General features: G+C 38.0%; 4 protein-coding genes across 8 annotated transcripts in view; 1 reads left to right on the plus strand and 3 right to left on the minus strand.

Moving 5' to 3' along the window:
- Positions 1-1,643, minus strand: part of LOC120782751 (serine/arginine repetitive matrix protein 2) — a 140,796-nt gene extending 139,153 nt beyond the window's left edge. For 4 of the 5 annotated variants that reach the window (XM_040115201.1, XM_040115198.1, XM_040115200.1 and 1 more), the window contains exons 1-2: positions 1,207-1,637; positions 24-450 (exon numbers count right to left, since the gene is read on the minus strand). The gene's annotated coding sequence lies outside the window, so the exon portion shown is untranslated. Of the gene's footprint in view, positions 1-23; positions 451-1,206 lie in introns of all 5 variants that reach the window. The other variant, XM_040115196.1, reaches the window with a different exon arrangement.
- A 1,049-nt stretch (positions 1,644-2,692) lies between these two features.
- On the plus strand, positions 2,693-4,372 carry LOC120782233. The gene is made up of 3 exons (XM_040114400.1): positions 2,693-3,025; positions 3,087-3,187; positions 3,274-4,372. The coding sequence occupies exons 1-3, from the start codon at positions 2,974-2,976 to the stop codon at positions 4,216-4,218; spliced, it is 1,098 nt and encodes a 365-aa protein (XP_039970334.1). The 5' UTR covers positions 2,693-2,973; the 3' UTR covers positions 4,219-4,372.
- Positions 4,373-4,392: 20 nt separating this feature from the next.
- On the minus strand, positions 4,393-6,103 carry LOC120782232 (ruvB-like helicase 1). The gene is made up of 3 exons (XM_040114399.1): positions 5,159-6,103; positions 4,905-5,103; positions 4,393-4,841 (listed from the first exon to the last, which is right to left on the minus strand). Exons 1-3 carry the CDS (start codon positions 5,973-5,975, stop codon positions 4,487-4,489), a joined length of 1,371 nt encoding a protein of 456 aa, XP_039970333.1. The 5' UTR covers positions 5,976-6,103; the 3' UTR covers positions 4,393-4,486.
- A 531-nt stretch (positions 6,104-6,634) lies between these two features.
- On the minus strand, positions 6,635-12,631 carry LOC120769353 (glycine dehydrogenase (decarboxylating), mitochondrial). Its single transcript, XM_040096352.1, has 5 exons — positions 12,334-12,631; positions 9,326-9,626; positions 9,043-9,268; positions 6,918-8,978; positions 6,635-6,859 (listed from the first exon to the last, which is right to left on the minus strand). The coding sequence occupies exons 1-5, from the start codon at positions 12,629-12,631 to the stop codon at positions 6,749-6,751; spliced, it is 2,997 nt and encodes a 998-aa protein (XP_039952286.1). The 3' UTR covers positions 6,635-6,748.
- Positions 12,632-16,958: the final 4,327 nt, after the last annotated feature.

The following is a 16,958-nucleotide window of genomic DNA, read 5'->3' on the forward strand; positions in this document are numbered from 1 at the left end:
AATAATTTTATCGTTTTACATACCCGTTGAATGTGCAGCATGAATTTGGTAGATTTTCACTTTCGTTCGTTTCAGTAGGTTGGTATGTACAGATGGGTGTGCTATAACTTCGTCGGACGCTTTTAAGGAAAGCAGCTTAACTAAGATTTATGTATATGTTGTGTCATGTACATACATGCATGCATACATATGTATACTTTACAGAATTAACGTTTCACTTTTTGCACTTCACTATTGCTATTTATCGATGGCAGCAGTTTGGTGTGCCTTTGAGTTAAAAATTTTTCATCAAAGTACAATCCATACGGTTTTGCTTAATTGGAAGTTAAAGTATTTACATATGTACTATGTATATATACACGTGCATTTTGTGTAATTGTTGAACGAAACGTGACTTCCTGCACCTTAGCTGTGTAGTTATGAATATTTCCTTTAGTGGATTTGACAGTCCTACGTATAAGAAATGTTATTTTTTAACGCTGGCATTTGATAGCACTCCGGCTGGTGTTTGATGATGCGTATGCAAACAAAAAACTTTTAAGAACATCACAAACTACAGTGGAGTTTCCTGTACACATTCTAATACTATTTACCAAATTTTATCATAAGGCGCATTATAAATCATTTTTAAATTTGTTTGGAAACATGCACATTTAGCTCTACAGATTATTGTACACAAGGTACAATTGTGTATAGTTATAGTTTTAACACCTATTCGTTTTTCATTTCAACTTTTTTTAGTGTTTTGTTTCCATTCTGTATTGTTGAATAAGATTAAATGCTGCCGCTGTCAGCGCCGACGTTGGCAGCGCCGCTTGGTAGAACAAAGAATTACCGAAAATTAACTAAACACTAACAAAAGCGCACCCAAGTTCGATAGAACGTCGTTGGTTAAGGCGCTAAAAAGACAACAACGAACGCGATGGCAAAGGCGGAATAGCGACTAAATTAACGATACTGCAATAACAAATACGTAGAGCATCTGATTTGGGCGTTAGTGTGGGTGGCTACCATTGAGTGAATGTAATATTTTTCTTATTGGCGCTGATGGTACTATATGAATACTTGGGAAATGAGCAAAATGCACCGTACGTGGTATGGGGATCATATATGTACATATGTACAACACCAACAACACCATATTGACCAAGAACACAAATAGATGTTTGTCGTTGGGTATTTAGGATGCTCTGAAAATATACATACGCTTCTTAATGCCACCGATGGCTACATCGTATATTTAGTAGCTGCGTGCGGTAAGGGGCGTAGTTGATATAAGTATTTGAAAATGGATCTCTAGTATCGTGCGCTGCTCCCACTTGGTGTACGCTCTTACTCTGCAACTTCGTCTGTGTCCGCTCTTTTTACGCTACAGTCGAAAATGTTGTGCACCAGACGTTTCTAAAATTACACAATTCAACTTATTGCCCAATTTTTTCAAAACAATTTTTTGACTATTTCACTTGTACTAAGGGAAAATAAAATATTTTTCATATTAGCTTTCTTGGGCGGCATTAAGCCTTGGTCAAATTCTAATTGACATTTGTTTTTGTTTGCCACACACATTTATCTATATATTATATCCACTTTTTGACACCGTACACTATTAAATCCAATCAGACAAAACAAACCGCATCGAGACGGTGAACGAAGCCGACTGAAGCGTAGACGCTGCGCCTTAAACATTGCGTCGCCGTTGTCAATGTGCACCAGTGTTGCCGTTGTCACACACTTGAAGCTTTCAAGAGTGAAAATAACACTATTATTGAATGGAAAAAAAATAACAAATAAAATTTACGAACGTTAATTCGTTTATATTATGTTCCTGAAATACTGTCTGTTTTTCATAATATATTAATTTTACTTAATATTTATTTAATTGTTGAAAACATTAGGGGTATTCTCTTGCTCTTGCAAAACCCTTGCACAGTCCACGAGTTGCAGAATTTTCGTCTTGATGCAACGGCACAACAACGAACACACGCCGAAAATTATTTGCAAGGACTGAAAAATATGTCAGACGAAAACCCATTATTATCTTCGTGCAATGACACGTATGTAAATATATAATTACAACCCTGTTTTAGCTGTCATTTTACATAAAGAAATAATTATAAAGATTTGTTACAGTTTTTTGTTAAGAATGAATACAGAATGTGCGCCAATCCACAATAATCATGCAAGGAGTGCTCTCTTGGCCTTGCATATTTCGGTATATCGGATTTTTGCATTTTGTGTCATCCTGCAATCTTGCAAGAGCAAGAGAATCCACCTACTGTATTCTGTCTGATTTGCAACACTGAGAGTATGTTCAATCAAATAAAACTAAAATCTATGGAGCCCCAACAAACAAAAATGTGTTTCAGAATTATTTTGTTAAAGTGAATGATGTGCATAAATAGGCGATAATTCTTAATTAGCCAACCGACAGACGGTAGATGATTTTCTGTCAGCAATTGAGAGCACAGGCCTGTGGCAGAAAAGCTAATTTATTAAAGTAAAAAACTGATAGGAGGCTAATATCAAAAACATTTATTTACCACAAGTAATCGATAAATATCGCTATCTTATTTTCGTAAAGTATAATTGGCTAAAATTATTTCATGAAAATTGATGATGCGTCAAAGTGTAATATGTTAGCTGACGTTTCTGAAATGCATTTGTTATTATTGGAAACGAAATTAATAAGTCTTCTTATAACAGGATTTAACATCTTCTTTCACTGTACGATCGATTGACTTTATTTATATTGTATCTCGAGGATCGATAACTAATTAAAATAAAAATGCAACTCTTCAACTTCTGCGGGGGTAATAAAGAAAATGTTTATTGTGGCTTTCGAATGTTCGCGCCGGTGAAAAATTCTGTAAAAAGTGATATTTATATTTTTAATCAACAAAATATTATATTATCTGAAATCTAATGTAATATGAAGCAGTTATATGTTCCATAAGTGGAGGAAAACATTACAAGATGAGTGATAGCTCAGCAGATCCCATCATCACAGTTACACTAGAGTCCGCAGGTTAGTAATCAAAATAATGTCCTCGCTTTGCTAAATTAATTACTACTTATTAAACCTGTAGATGGAGACGCGGATGTTATTAATCTCGACGCTGCTACTAGGAGTCTATTAATAAACGGTGGGCCCGGTAACAATTTACAAAAACATGTTACTTCGTCAAAGGTAGGTTGCAGAAGTTATGAGTTTACTTTAACATGCATTATTGGAACACCATGACCGAATTGTAATCTGATTTTCCCACTTTGCAGAATTTTTGGATAGAGCTGCCGCAGTTGATAATTGTAGAGACGCGCTTTATTACACAACAGATAGCTGCACAGAATCGTATATATTCTGCGCAAACATTATTACCAATAACTGATTATAGATTTGAGCTAGACGCGCAGGAGACCTGTACAAACGCCGCACAAACGAAGACGCCACCACTACTATTAGAGGTAGGCACACTAGCAAAACCCGATGTTGTTGATGCCGAGGTAAACACTGACAGTCCTAATCCCTGTCGCGATCGGGCACAACAAACAACAAAAACATTAATACAAACTGCAGCGGTAGGCATTCAGTGCAATTTAGATGACTATTTGGAATGTGAGGAAGCGCCGACTGATGAGAATGAGTTGAAAGCAAAGAAAGGCGCTGAAAATCAGCAATTTTTGACATTCACACAAGAAAATTCTATATTTTACTTGAATGGAAGACACGAGTGCATGTTATGTGGAGAAGTTGAGGACACAATGGAAAGAATGCTTTCGCACTTAGCACTCCATTGGGGTCCTGCAGCGCTGTGCCATCTCTGTGGTTTACAATTTGAACATCGCAGGTTAATGTCGTTGCATCAATGCAAAGTGAGACTACGCAAAAGTAAAAAGAGGAAAAAGGTGTACAGACAATGTCCCGTTTTTTGGTGTGGCGCCGTGAATGCCTCAACAAAAGAATTAAATGAACACTTACGTAGGCACTTCCGCATGCGAAGGCGACGTGCTTGTGTGACTTTTACACTCGATCAAACGATAGTAATTAAACGGCCTTTTTATACAAAAACAAATTGTTTACATCGATGCAACATATGTTTGCGTCGATATAAAAGTTCTCAAAAATTTACTAAGCACAGAAAACGTTGCCTTAGGTGCTTCATAGCACAAATGAAGGGGCAGAAATTTGTAGATCCTCTACTAATATTTAGTAGAAAATAAACATACAATTGATATGTGCATCCTCATAAAGAGTGAAGTGACATAAATAATCCAACAACGTTGCACAAAAAACACCTATCTCCCATACAAATTGTTAACTGTTTAACGCAACAAGTGTATTACAATGTACTCTTCGCAACACTATATACTTATATGATAAATGTTCAATTTGCAAATTTTAGTTTATAGAATTTATATATTTTTGGAAATGTTTAAAAAAAAATAAACAATGTAATATTAATGTATATTCTAACTTATCAGTATCAGATTACAACATATATTTGTTGTTCTTCTCTGACAAATGTTTTGAAGAGCGTTTCGCATCCAGGAATAATGAGTGTACATCGTCAATATCCTCCTTTGTAATTTGTGTGCGTCCATTCACTTTGGTCATCTGGTGTGCCGGTGTTAGCAATTGCACTGCATAACGTAAGGTAGATGTACTGCCGATTTCGCTGAGACGACTGAACGCAGTATCTTCCAGCTGTAGGCCCTCAGTTTGCGCACGCAATTTAATAATTTGTTCCATTTCCGAAGATGAGTATGGTAATGTGCGTATAATTAGCAAACGGTCCAGCAAATCTAAAGGTATGCCATGTGGTGATACAATATCTGTGGTGCCACTGCAAAGAGATTAATTATGTATACAAAATATGTAAATTAAATAAATGTCTTAAATAGCTTACCGAATGACACAGCGTCCACGGTTTGTTGCAAAGATAACTATTGGTGCGATAGGCGATTCGAGTGACTTATGCAAATACGTAAATGTTTCCAAGTCAAGCATGTGTATTTCATCAATAAAGAGTACACCCGGTACAAGTTCAGCGATGCCCTGATCTATGTACTTGTTAACAACTTTGTTGATCTCCATTCGCAACTTATCTGCAAAAATCATTTTGGCACTATGAATTATAATTTGTATTACTTGACTACAAACCTGTGATTTCAGTTTTCTTTGGCTTCATCAATTGCCCCATCATTGAAAGTACATCTTGTCCACCTTGTGGACGCGCGTTCGCCACGTCCAAATCATGTAAAGTGACATCCTGTATCACTTCCTTCTTTTTGTGTACATCGCCTTTCGGTAAGGGCACATATTCTTCGGTTTCCAAATCGAATTCGGTTGCAAAGGTGTCACTTCGACCCTGACGTTTAACGGCACCGCTGTTCGCTTCGATATAAATAACATCACCGACTTCTACCTTTTCCTTTTGTAGCGATTCGAAAATGCTGGGATCCAATTTCAATTGTTTTGTGCCCTTAGCTGTTTTTAAACCAATTACTACGTTGCTAATAGTTTTGCCATAACCACCCATTGGATTTTCCGTCTCTACTGGTGTCAACTCAGTCACTTCGCCCTCATACACTTCTTTCGTCTCCCGTATGCGTAGTCCAATTGAACGACGGAAATTCTCCATTAAAACTTCGGTTTTCTTGATTTCGCTACTGAAAACTTCAGAACCGACCATGGGACAGAAGGGTACCTTATTACCCAATTCTTGTGCTATGGCAAGTGCTATTGCTGTTTTGCCTGTGCCCGGCGGGCCAGCTAACAACAATGCTCGCCCTGCCATCTTCTTTGATTTTATGAGATCCACAGCGATGCCAGCGGCCTCGCGTGCAGCCTTTTGGCCGACCAGCCCTGCTCCGATTGGTAGTGGCACGCCACTCTCATCCAGACCGAGACCTTTCACGTGGCTATGCGCCGCAATACGCTGTGTTCGCACAGTACTTTTTACTTCTTCGATCTTCATGCCGAACGAAATTTGTAATTTTTACACGTGAAAGACTTATTTTAAATAAGATTATCGATCAAACTAAAATCTCTTTCTAGAATATTTAAAATGCTTTTGGACGTTTAATGCGGCGCACGCTTTTGTTGCTATTGTATTTTTTATAAGCAGCCGGTTGTCAAACGACTGACAGTTGCCAAGCAACATGTGTTCGGAAACGCGAAGCTTTTTGTGAGCACAAACTATTTTGACAGTTTGAAAACTATGGTAGTTTCTAGAATAACAATAATAACGAGAATGTAGATTTAAATTTGCATTAAGGTAATCAAATTACAAATAAAGTTATACCTTACTAGAATATCGAACGCTTTTCCGATTCTTTTGCTCGCTCTTTCGTATGATGACGTTGAGTGCCCGAACTTCGGGCACACTGATATTTAAAAAAGATTAAATAAAGCTCTAAGTGTTAAACCATAAACTATTGGTAATCAAGACCACGCGTTGCCTTAAAAAAACAATTGTAATCCGGTTAATGTATATGATTAAGCTCCTACATATTCAGACGTCACCCTGAGTCCCATTATAATGTATTAACTTGCTGTTTGTATCCTTAGCCGACTTTGCCTACGACCGGGATATCAAAGCAACAGACAACCACCCGTTCTATAGAGCTTCTGGTGTTAGATTAATAACTGAATATTTTTTTTATTTTACACTTAATTGAATATTTGAACTTAAAATTAACACTATTAAAAGAGAACACATTTTCGAACGAGAAAATTCCAATATGGTGTTTACAGGTCGGGTAAGATGGGCGGGCAAGTGCAAACCAAATGTTTATCGCCGTAGGCATCATCAATTCTTCCAACAGTGGGCCAAACCTTTGAATCGGGCTTAACAAATAACTGCAAAACCAAAAACGCGATTAGCTTCGAAAAAATAATAATAAAGTGGTTAGCTTACCGCTGGGAAGGCAGCCAATTCGCGGGTATATGGTCTGTTCCATTTGTCCGAGATGACCTGTGCTTGTGTGTGTGGTGCCATTTTCAATGGGTTCACGACTTTGTCCATGCGTCCCTCTTCGATCTCGGTAATCTCCTCACGTATTGAAATCATCGCATCACAGAAGCGATCCAACTCTTCTTTGTCCTCAGACTCTGTCGGTTCAATCATTAAAGTGCCTGCCACAGGCCAAGACATAGTGGGCGCATGGAAGCCATAGTCCATTAAACGTTTCGCAATATCTACCGCCTCAATATTGGCCGACTTCTTCAGATCGCGCAAATCGAGAATAAACTCGTGTGCCACAAGTTGACTCTTCGATGACTTATACAAGGTTTTATAGTGATTTTCCAAACGCTTAGACATGTAGTTCGCATTAAGAATGGCTACTTGGGTTGCACGTTTAAGTCCACGGCTACCCATAAGCTTGATGTAAGACCAGGAAATTGGCAGAATTGCAGAGGAGCCGAATGGTGCTGCCGAAACTACACCAAAACTTTCCTGCTCACATTCTAGAGGACTAATCACAGGATGACCTGGCAAATAGGGTGCCAAGTGTGCTTTTACGCCAATCGGACCCATACCAGGGCCGCCACCACCATGTGGTATGCAGAAAGTCTTGTGTAGATTCAAATGAGAGACATCACTGCCATAATCGCCGGGACGACATAGACCCACCTGTGCATTCATATTAGCGCCGTCCAAGTATACCTGTCCGCCATGTTTATGGATCAGATCGCATATATCAGCAACAGTCTCCTCAAATACACCCATTGTGGATGGATAGGTGATCATCAGACAGGACAAATCGTTATTGTGCTCTGCTGCTTTGTCGCGTAAATGTGCCATATCGATGCTGCCGTCAGAGAGAATACGTATAGGTTCGACTTTCATGCCAGCCATTTGTGCAGACGCGGGATTGGTGCCATGCGCCGAGATGGGAATTAAGCAGACATTGCGATGGCTCTCATTGCGGTGTTCATGATATCTGCGTATAGCGCGTAGACCAGCATATTCTCCTTGAGCGCCAGAGTTTGGTTGAAAAGAAATCTTATCATAACCGGTAATCTCACAGAGATCCTTCTCGAGTTCGCTGAACATTTGATGATAGCCCTTTGCTTGTTCGACAGGCGCAAACGGATGTATATCAGTGAAGTGACGGAAGGAGCATGGAATCATCTCGGTAGTGGAATTAAGCTTCATGGTGCAAGAGCCGAGTGGTATCATGGAATGTACGAGAGAAATGTCTTTATTCTCCAAACGTTTCATGTAACGAACCATGCGTGATTCGCTGTGGTGCGAGCTAAATATCGGGTGCTGCAAGAACGGAGATGTGCGCAAAAACTTGGAGCGCTCGATGGAGTTTGTGAGTATATCTTGTGTGGCTAGTATTTCATCCAACGACTTGCACTTAAAGACCCACAACAGATCATTAACGTCTTGCGGACCCACAGTTTCATCTAGTGCTACACCTATACTACCATCAGGGAAGTAGCGGAAGTTAATGCGTTTCTGCTCGGCGCGCTTTTTGATCTCATCAATCGACAAGCTTTCCGACGGTGTCACATGCAGTGTATCAAAGAAGTGTTTGTTATTTATTTGATGGCCTGCTTCACGCAGACCCGTTTGCAGCGCCAGCGTAAAGTGGTGTACACGATTAGCTATTTCTTTCAGCCCCTCGGGACCGTGGTATACGGCGTACATAGCAGACATATTGGCGAGCAGAGCCTGCGCGGTGCAAATGTTGCTGGTGGCCCTGTCACGACGTATGTGCTGCTCACGTGTCTGCAATGCCAAGCGGTAGGCATCGTTACCGTCCATATCACGCGTAACGCCAATCATGCGGCCCGGCATTAGACGCACCAAACTCTGCTTGCAGGCAAAGAAGCCAGCATGGGGACCGCCATAACCCAGCGGCACGCCCAAACGTTGCGATGTACCGATAGCAATGTCGGCGCCGAATTCAGCGGGTGGACGGAGTAGTGTTAGCGCAAGCAGATCAGTGGCGACCACAGTTAGAGTCTATGAAGAAAATGTTTACTAAGCGCATATAGTACTTTAAGTTATTAATTTCGAATCGACTTACGCCATTTTTACGCGCCTTCTCTGCAATATTCTCAATATCCTTAACATCACCGAAAGTATCGGGGTACTGCAACAGGATGCCTGATATTTCACGTCCCTCCAAATCAGCGTTCTCGATCGGTCCAATTTCTGTCACAAACTCCAGAGCTTCAGCGCGTGTCTGCACCACAGATAAAGTTTGTGGATGCAACTTGTTTGACAGGTAGATCTTCTTGCGCTTGTTGTGTCTGCGAGCAAAAATAATGACTACATTATTCTATTAAGACTCCTTCGTCGAAACTTACCTCGTGCACAAGCTCATGGCCTCGGCGGCGGCAGTACCCTCGTCCAATAGCGATGCATTCGCCACATCCAAACCCGTCAACTCGGCAACCAAAGTTTGATAGTTAAGTAGTGATTCAAGGCGGCCTTGGGCAATTTCTGGCTGATAGGGCGTGTATTGTGTAAACCATCCAGGATTTTCAAAAACATTGCGGACAATCGTATGGGGCACATGACAGTTGTGGTAACCCATACCGATGTACGAACGCCAAATCTCATTGCGCTTCGCGATTTCACGTATATGGCGCACGAGCTCATGTTCGTCTGTGACATGTTAAGAGAAATTATTATTAGAAAAAAGGTTTTAGAACATGATTATCTGAGGGATTTCTGAGGAAATTCAATACAAGATAGTTTCTTTCGAAATTCTGAACACGAAAATTACAGTAATTATAGTTAGGTTAGCCTCACAGATTTATGATTGTTTTGTTCGTCAAGGCTTTGGCAACTCTTCGAGTTATTGTATTGTTTCAGAACTTCCTATCTGCTTATTAGTATATCAGAAGTATTTTTTAAGGGAGAGGACTTGAATGTAACAAAATTTTGGCTTCACATACCAAATACAATAATATATAGTCCAGATATTTCGGTATAGGATATTTGATAGTGGGGTGTTTACAAGGCTACTTTACTCTTTACGTATCTACCCATTTGACCAAGAACGTTTTGCGGGTGGAATATCCAGGAACTGAAGAAACATAATATTCCACAAACAAAACTTTTCAAGAAAAACTCTTTTTTAAGCATCCACAATATTCAACATGGTCTTAATGCATTTAGCTTCAATAATCGGCTTTGATACCACTGCATACTCTTGTAGAACCCCTAAAGATAATCAAGTGACTGATGCCCAGAGAATAATGCAATTATGGAGGGTACACTTCTTCAGCCCGCTGAATGGCTGTGAAAGCATAACATCAGGAGATGGTGAACGCGATTCCCCAATCGACTGCGATGGAGCGGACGTTCGATTGTCCGACTATGAAGAATTTCGAATAGCAATTACCCCTCAGCAGAACAACAAAGCGACGGGGCCGATGGATTGCCGGCCAAGCTATACGGCGGCGAATAATTGATAAGGAGTACGCATCAGTTTTTTGTAGAATATGGTTGGACGAAAACATGCCCGACTATTGGAATTTAAGTGTGCTCTGCCCAATCCACAAAAAGAGAGATTCAACAATCTGCGCCAACTACCGTGGCATAAGCCTCCTCAACATCGCATATAAGGCTTTATAGAGCGTATTATGTCTACCGTCAATAAACTGATTGGACCTTATCAGTGTGGTTTCAGACCTGGAATATCAACAACTGACCAGATATTCACCATGCGCCATATCTTGGAAAAGACCCTTGAAAAGAGAATCGACACTCACTATTTCTTCGCTGATTTGAAAGCTGCCTTTGACAGCACGAAAAGAGCCGTCTTTATGCCACGAAGTCTGAATTTGGCTCCGACAGGATCGGGAAGGACCTCTCCGACCCTTTCGATACCAAATGAGGTTTCAGACAAGGCGACTCCCGTTCGTGCGACTTCTTCAATCTGCTCTTGGAGAAAATAATTCCAGCTGCAGAACTTAATCGAGAAGGTACAATATTTTATAAGAGTGTACAGCTGCTGGCGTATGCCGATGATTGATATCATTGGCCATAACAACCGCGCCGTTAGTTCTGCTATCTCCAGACTGGATAAGGAGACGAAGCAGATGGGTCTGGTAGTGAACGACGGCAAGACGAAATATCAGCTGTCATCAAACAAACAGTCGTCGCACTCGCGACTTGGCTCCCACGTCACTGTTGACAGTCATAACTACGAAGTCGTAGATAATTGCGTCTACCTTGGAACCAGTATTAACACCAACAACAATCTAAATCCTACGCAGAATAACTCTTGCCAACAGGTGCTACTTTGGACTGAGTAAAATCCTCTCTCGACGAACGAAACTCTATAAGTCGCTTATTATTTCCGTCCTGCTATATGGTGCACAGCATAGACGATGGACAACATCTGATGAGTCGACGTATTTGGCCGTATTAGGGCGTTTGCGTGAGAACATCCGTCAAAAACAGCCGGAATTGTGGAAGAACAATTCATGGATTTTACACAATGATTGTGACCGAATTTAAAGCCAAAAATGCTTATGAAAATGTTTCGAGAACTGGAAAAATATTTGGCATAAGTGTATTACATCAAGTGGGGATTACTTTGAAGGCGACAAAATATATGTTGATGAATAATTGAATATTTTGCGTTTAATTTACAGTCTTACTTATTCTTAATTTCATTACTTTTTTGCCACAATTTATGTATATTTACCGACGGTGCGTCTTATCTTAAAACCATGGTCGAAGCTAAACTTAAATCGGCTGAAATTTTTTTTGCTAAAGCATTCTTCAAACAATACCAAACGCCGAATTCACAAATTCCATTATTTGTTATCAAGACATACTAAATTTGAGTCGAACTAAACAATCTGCCCACATGATACTGCCTTGAAAGTGTACCCAAAGGCTGTGTCTGTACGAGTTTAAGTAAATCACTAAGCCACTTGTACAATATTTGAACAATCATCAGGAAACGTTGTCAGCTCAAATATTGAGTTAAAAATAAAAAAAAAATTTGTTGTATTATAAATAAATGGGAGATTCGCAAAACGCGTCTTCAATGCCCTAACAACCGAAGACAATCAATGATAAGCGCTGTTGAACCGCCGACCTATGCGTATTATAATGACTGGAGCCGACGCTCTTATCAGTGTTATTGTATATGAAAACCGCAGGGGGTCTGCCTACTATTGCCAATTCAGTAACACAAACAACAAGTGAATGAAAAAGCGCGATTAAAATAGAACAATTATCACGAAGAGACAAATTTTTTTCGAAATAAGAAATATCTTGGCACTGGGGCTATATTCGACATGAACGCAAACTTCTTTTGAAATTCAAAATTATGCCTCCAACAAATACTCACTTAAAGGCTTTTCCAAGTTGAGATCACGCTTCAATTGTATGCGCTTCGGCACAGCCTTTTCCGTCAGCTCCTCCAAGGATTTAAAGCCCAGCGTATCCAACATGGCGACCACATCCGTTTTACGCGGTCCAATATGACGACTGGGGAAGTCAGATTTCGAGGGAAACAACACTTCACCCACAGGCACGGTGGCTAAGCAACGTGTCTGGTAGAGCACACGTGGCAGCTGCCAAGATTTATGCGTTGACTGCGTGAGCGCGATCAATTGGCGCGTCGGTATGCGGTTTAAATGTTGCATTATTATTAATATTTTCAATTTATGGAAATGCAAAAATTATAAAGGATATTTGACTAAACAAAGAGCACTAAGCTTTCACTGCACTTTCGTTTTCACTGCAAGTAACAGCCAATACTTGAGATGTGAAGCAATCTTCTCAAGAGAATTGCTTCTACCGCCACCAACTGCTGATCACCGACTAACTGAAACGAGCCATTGGCGTGTAGACTAAAGTAAGTGGTCTAAGCTGCGCTTAAGCGCTCATTTGCTCTTATCAGCAGCAAGCATTGTCTGAAATTTCCACTGATTTAGATTTTGCTAGTCTTATCTCACAGTTCGTTGGGTTTGTATGTGTTTGGATTAAAGGTCTCTGCAGGAAAGATTTTGGTTTCTCGTTAAAAAAAGATGGGATGAAACATACAATATTTAGGTTTCTGTTATCATATCCTATAATATCGTAATAGGGGATATTATGCTGAGTTTGGACCCAGTGAAATATTTTTGGTGATACTTTCCACTGGAATGAATTCCAGACAAGATAATGTTAAAGGGCGAAAACTATGGACTAACATGCGGCAAATTAAATGCGATGGAGGTCCGGGGATGTTCTCTGTGCAACAAAATATTCCCCAATTTTTCCTTAACAGCTTACTGACCAACAAAACTCAAATGATGTTGCTAACCAAACTCTCTAAAGTTAGACTCCTTAAAAGAGGAATATTGAATAAAAAGTAGTTGCACTGTATGAGCGCGAGCATCTATTTGGAACAGCACTGCGAATATTGTATTATCCGAAGTGTGCGAAAGGAATCCCTTGGTATTCTTAACTGCATTCAAAGTGACCGATCAAAATCAGATAAAGATGTTTCCTTTTGGTATAATCTTGATGTCACTGAAAGGTTTTTTATGTCAAACAACGTGGCTAGATAGAACTGGCAAATCGCTTTCCGTTGAATGTAAACTGTTGGCCGGTTACGTTTTCAGATTTTATATATATATATATATATTTTAATATATATATATAAACAGCGGGGCATCAGGAAGGCAGGTACATTGTTTTCCAGGTTGGTAGGTCTATCAATAATAGTTGGCAAGCGTGTTTGTCAAAAAGTTTAATTATCTCATAGTTACACCTCCTTTGTAAACAACAAAAATGGACTTGTCGATATTTTCAATGTCTAAAACCCGAGTTTTTGCGTTGATATTTGACAATGGATGAAAAATGGTGCCACCATTTCACTGCGAAGTTCAATCGACAGTCTTCCGAGTGGACTGCACATTGTGAATCCGCTCCAAAGCGTAGAAAACGCAAAAGAATGTTCGCTGGGAAAAAATTTCGTTTAATGAAGAGAGGATCGCCGAAACTGAGACCTATTTTAAAACAAAATACAACACGAACGACAAAAATGGTATCGAAAAGTTAAATGGTCGCTATAATCAGTGTATCACCCTCGAAAGCAACAATGTTGAATAAAAAAAAATGCCAAACAGATGTGTTTTACTATGGTAGGCCGGGTACTTTTCAATTGACCTGTTGACCGAATCGAAGAAGGTTCTTAAGTCTATACGGAAAAAGAAAAAATGGCGTTTTATTGGACGTGGATTATTCTGCAGGAGATAAAATCGATTTCTGAGAAAAACTAAAGAATTTGTAATTTAAAAACATTAAAAACACAAATTAACTTCATTTGTTGATTACAGTACTATGGAAGATGGAGTCATGTGTAGAAGTTCAGGCAAATGAGGAAGGTTCTCTGAGCGCCCTTCACTTGCGGGTGGCCAGAAGCGATTGTTTTGCATATGGCTCAAGCAGCTCACGACTTCCGGTATTAGACTAAGTATTCTCCGAAAACACCCCCAATGAAAAGGATGCAACTGTCTCGGATGAGAGAGTATTAAGTATTATCATTTAAGGGCATGCACCTGGAATGTCCGGTCTCTTAATTGGAAGTTGACGTTCTCGTAAGAGTACAGACTGACATCACCTCAAGAAGAGCGGTTGTTGGGACTGAGACGAGTAGGTCCTTGTGGCATTTACTAAAATGGTCATATATAGGAGCGCAAATTCGGTGTGGGATTATTCGTGAGAGAATGACTCCGTCGCCGAGTTCTGGCATTCACTCCGGTGGCTAAGCCTTCACAGCATTGCAAAACTAATGGATGAAAATACTACAGCTCTGGGCTGAAGAAGAAGAAGTACATATGCTATCTGAAATCCACCTGTGAAGGTTTTATAGCTTCGGTGAAGCCGATTTTAAGGTGTTTTCTTGTTTTCCAGTGCATTTGACATAAAATACACCAGCTTTTAAGGGCATATATGAAAAAGCGAAAGGCTTTACAGTTATTTTGAAAGTTTGACAGTTCATTTCCTTTACATATCACAGTTTCGTGCCTATCCTCTTTGGTTCAAGCCGAACAAAACTTTCTTTACGTACGAGTTGGAGTAAAAGTCAAAGTAAAAGTTTTGTTTAATAATTTTTATTTAATGCGCTTTTATTGGCTTTCTTTGTTATTATTATCGATATAATTATACTTAATGCCTTAACAAATAAACAAATTACACAAACTAAATAACAAAATAAATTTATGTAACTATACAACATGATACATACATATACATAACGCATAGCAGAGCTATTAAATATTCCGAAAATTGCATGTTTTTAACTTTAATTGTTGCAATAGTTTATAATATTTTTTTTTTGGTTTTTTAAATTAATTTGAACTAAATTTTATAGAACTATAAAAAACATATGAAAAATTGTAATTTCAATTTACATATAAATTAACAACATATTTATATATATATTAAATATATTTTTTCGCCGCGTTGTTTTTTTTTTTGTTAACACTAAAACAATTTAATTAACTTAAGCAAACTTCATTATACATACATTTATATATTTATTTCAATATTTTTATGCTATAAATATATGTTTCATCTGTTGCAGCTTAAATTTAACTAAAATTTTGCTTTTGTATATTTAATATACCTACTTGCATTGCACTAATACTCACACACACGCAAAATATTATTGTATATAATAAATTTTTTTTTGTTGTGGTGAATTCGCTTCGATTTTAGTTGTTTGTATATTTTTAATTTTTATTTATTATTATTTTTTTAATGTTATATATATACTTATATATTTGTTAATTTTTTTATATATTTTTTAATTTTTAATTTTTAATATTTATTTATATATTTTTTAGGATGATTTTTATGGCTTTTTTTAGTTTCATATACATAATTTTTTAATTTTTCTTTTGGAATTTTGACATTTCTCCAGCTTATCGCTTATATGTATATACTATTCGAAACGAAGTTTTCTGTATGCTTGATTAAATATCTTATTTCATTTCATAACTGTAATTATAAATATATCATTACTATATGTAAATTTCACATTATGTCCAAAATATTTAACTAATTAATAATTTAATACAATATATAATATATATATGCGTTTTTTTTATTGTAATTGTTTCTATAATTACTACATATATATGGAAATTCAGTCATTAACATTTAATTGGGTCTTTGAACAATATTTTGAAATTTAATGCTGTATTTGATTACTGAAGTTGAGCATTTTTTTAAATATTCGCAAAACACATTACTCAAGTATTTTTAATAAATTTTAAATACTTTCAGTTATTAGTTAGATAAGCGCTTTGCGAGACTTTCAAAAAAACCACTGAACTATGTAAGGATGTTGGTATTTGTGTATAACAGGAAACTTCAAACGCATTACATTAAATACCGAGCGAGAAAGGCAAGTAAGAGTTCTAGAAATTTATTTGAATATTAATTTTTTTAATTGTGTAGTATTAGTAGTTAGATTGCTTAAAATTTATTTTTAGTGCTAGCAAAGAGTTTTTGGTATAGTATTTTCTATATCTATTCGCAAGTAAGTTGCTCACTAAGCATATACATATGTAGGTATGTATGCTTGTATGTATGAATATATGAGGTATGTTGCAAGTGGTGCTATGCTTCTAGGCCCAACCAGTTTTCAGGTGCAAAATTTCGAAAAATTTTATTGATTTTAAATCAATTATATAAGTTTAGTATTATATATGTAAATACAGTTATATATTTGCTATGTATATGAGTGCTAAAATGCGTGCAGTTAAAGAAGATTTGGAGGGTGAGGAAGTAGAGTAATGTTGGTGCGCGATTATCTAGTACTTAACTGTCTATATAATTAGACTAACTTATTGCTGTTTCTCGACTGCTAACTGTAGCTCCACGATTTTTAAATATTTCTATCATTATTGCTTTATAATTGTCAGTATAATTTTAGGGCTTCAGAAGTGTGTGTGTGTGTAGTTTTCTATTTACTCA

Source organism: Bactrocera tryoni, chromosome 1, assembly GCF_016617805.1.
Source record: "Bactrocera tryoni isolate S06 chromosome 1, CSIRO_BtryS06_freeze2, whole genome shotgun sequence".
Lineage (NCBI taxonomy): Eukaryota > Metazoa > Arthropoda > Insecta > Diptera > Tephritidae > Bactrocera > Bactrocera tryoni.

Coding starts and splice junctions, on each gene's coding strand:
- LOC120782233 (XM_040114400.1), top strand. CDS start 2,974: ATGAGTGATAGCTCAGCAGATCCCATCATCACAGTTACACTAGAGTCC. Junction 3,026..3,086: donor AGTTACACTAGAGTCCGCAG/GTTAGTAATCAA, acceptor TTAAACCTGTAG/ATGGAGACGCGGATGTTATT. Junction 3,188..3,273: donor AACATGTTACTTCGTCAAAG/GTAGGTTGCAGA, acceptor CCCACTTTGCAG/AATTTTTGGATAGAGCTGCC.
- LOC120782232 (XM_040114399.1), bottom strand. CDS start 5,975: ATGAAGATCGAAGAAGTAAAAAGTACTGTGCGAACACAGCGTATTGCG. Junction 5,104..5,158: donor AAAGAAAACTGAAATCACAG/GTTTGTAGTCAA, acceptor TGATTTTTGCAG/ATAAGTTGCGAATGGAGATC. Junction 4,842..4,904: donor CGTGGACGCTGTGTCATTCG/GTAAGCTATTTA, acceptor ATCTCTTTGCAG/TGGCACCACAGATATTGTAT.
- LOC120769353 (XM_040096352.1), bottom strand. CDS start 12,631: ATGCAACATTTAAACCGCATACCGACGCGCCAATTGATCGCGCTCACG. Junction 9,269..9,325: donor GCCATGAGCTTGTGCACGAG/GTAAGTTTCGAC, acceptor TTTTGCTCGCAG/ACACAACAAGCGCAAGAAGA. Junction 6,860..6,917: donor AATTGGCTGCCTTCCCAGCG/GTAAGCTAACCA, acceptor TTGGTTTTGCAG/TTATTTGTTAAGCCCGATTC.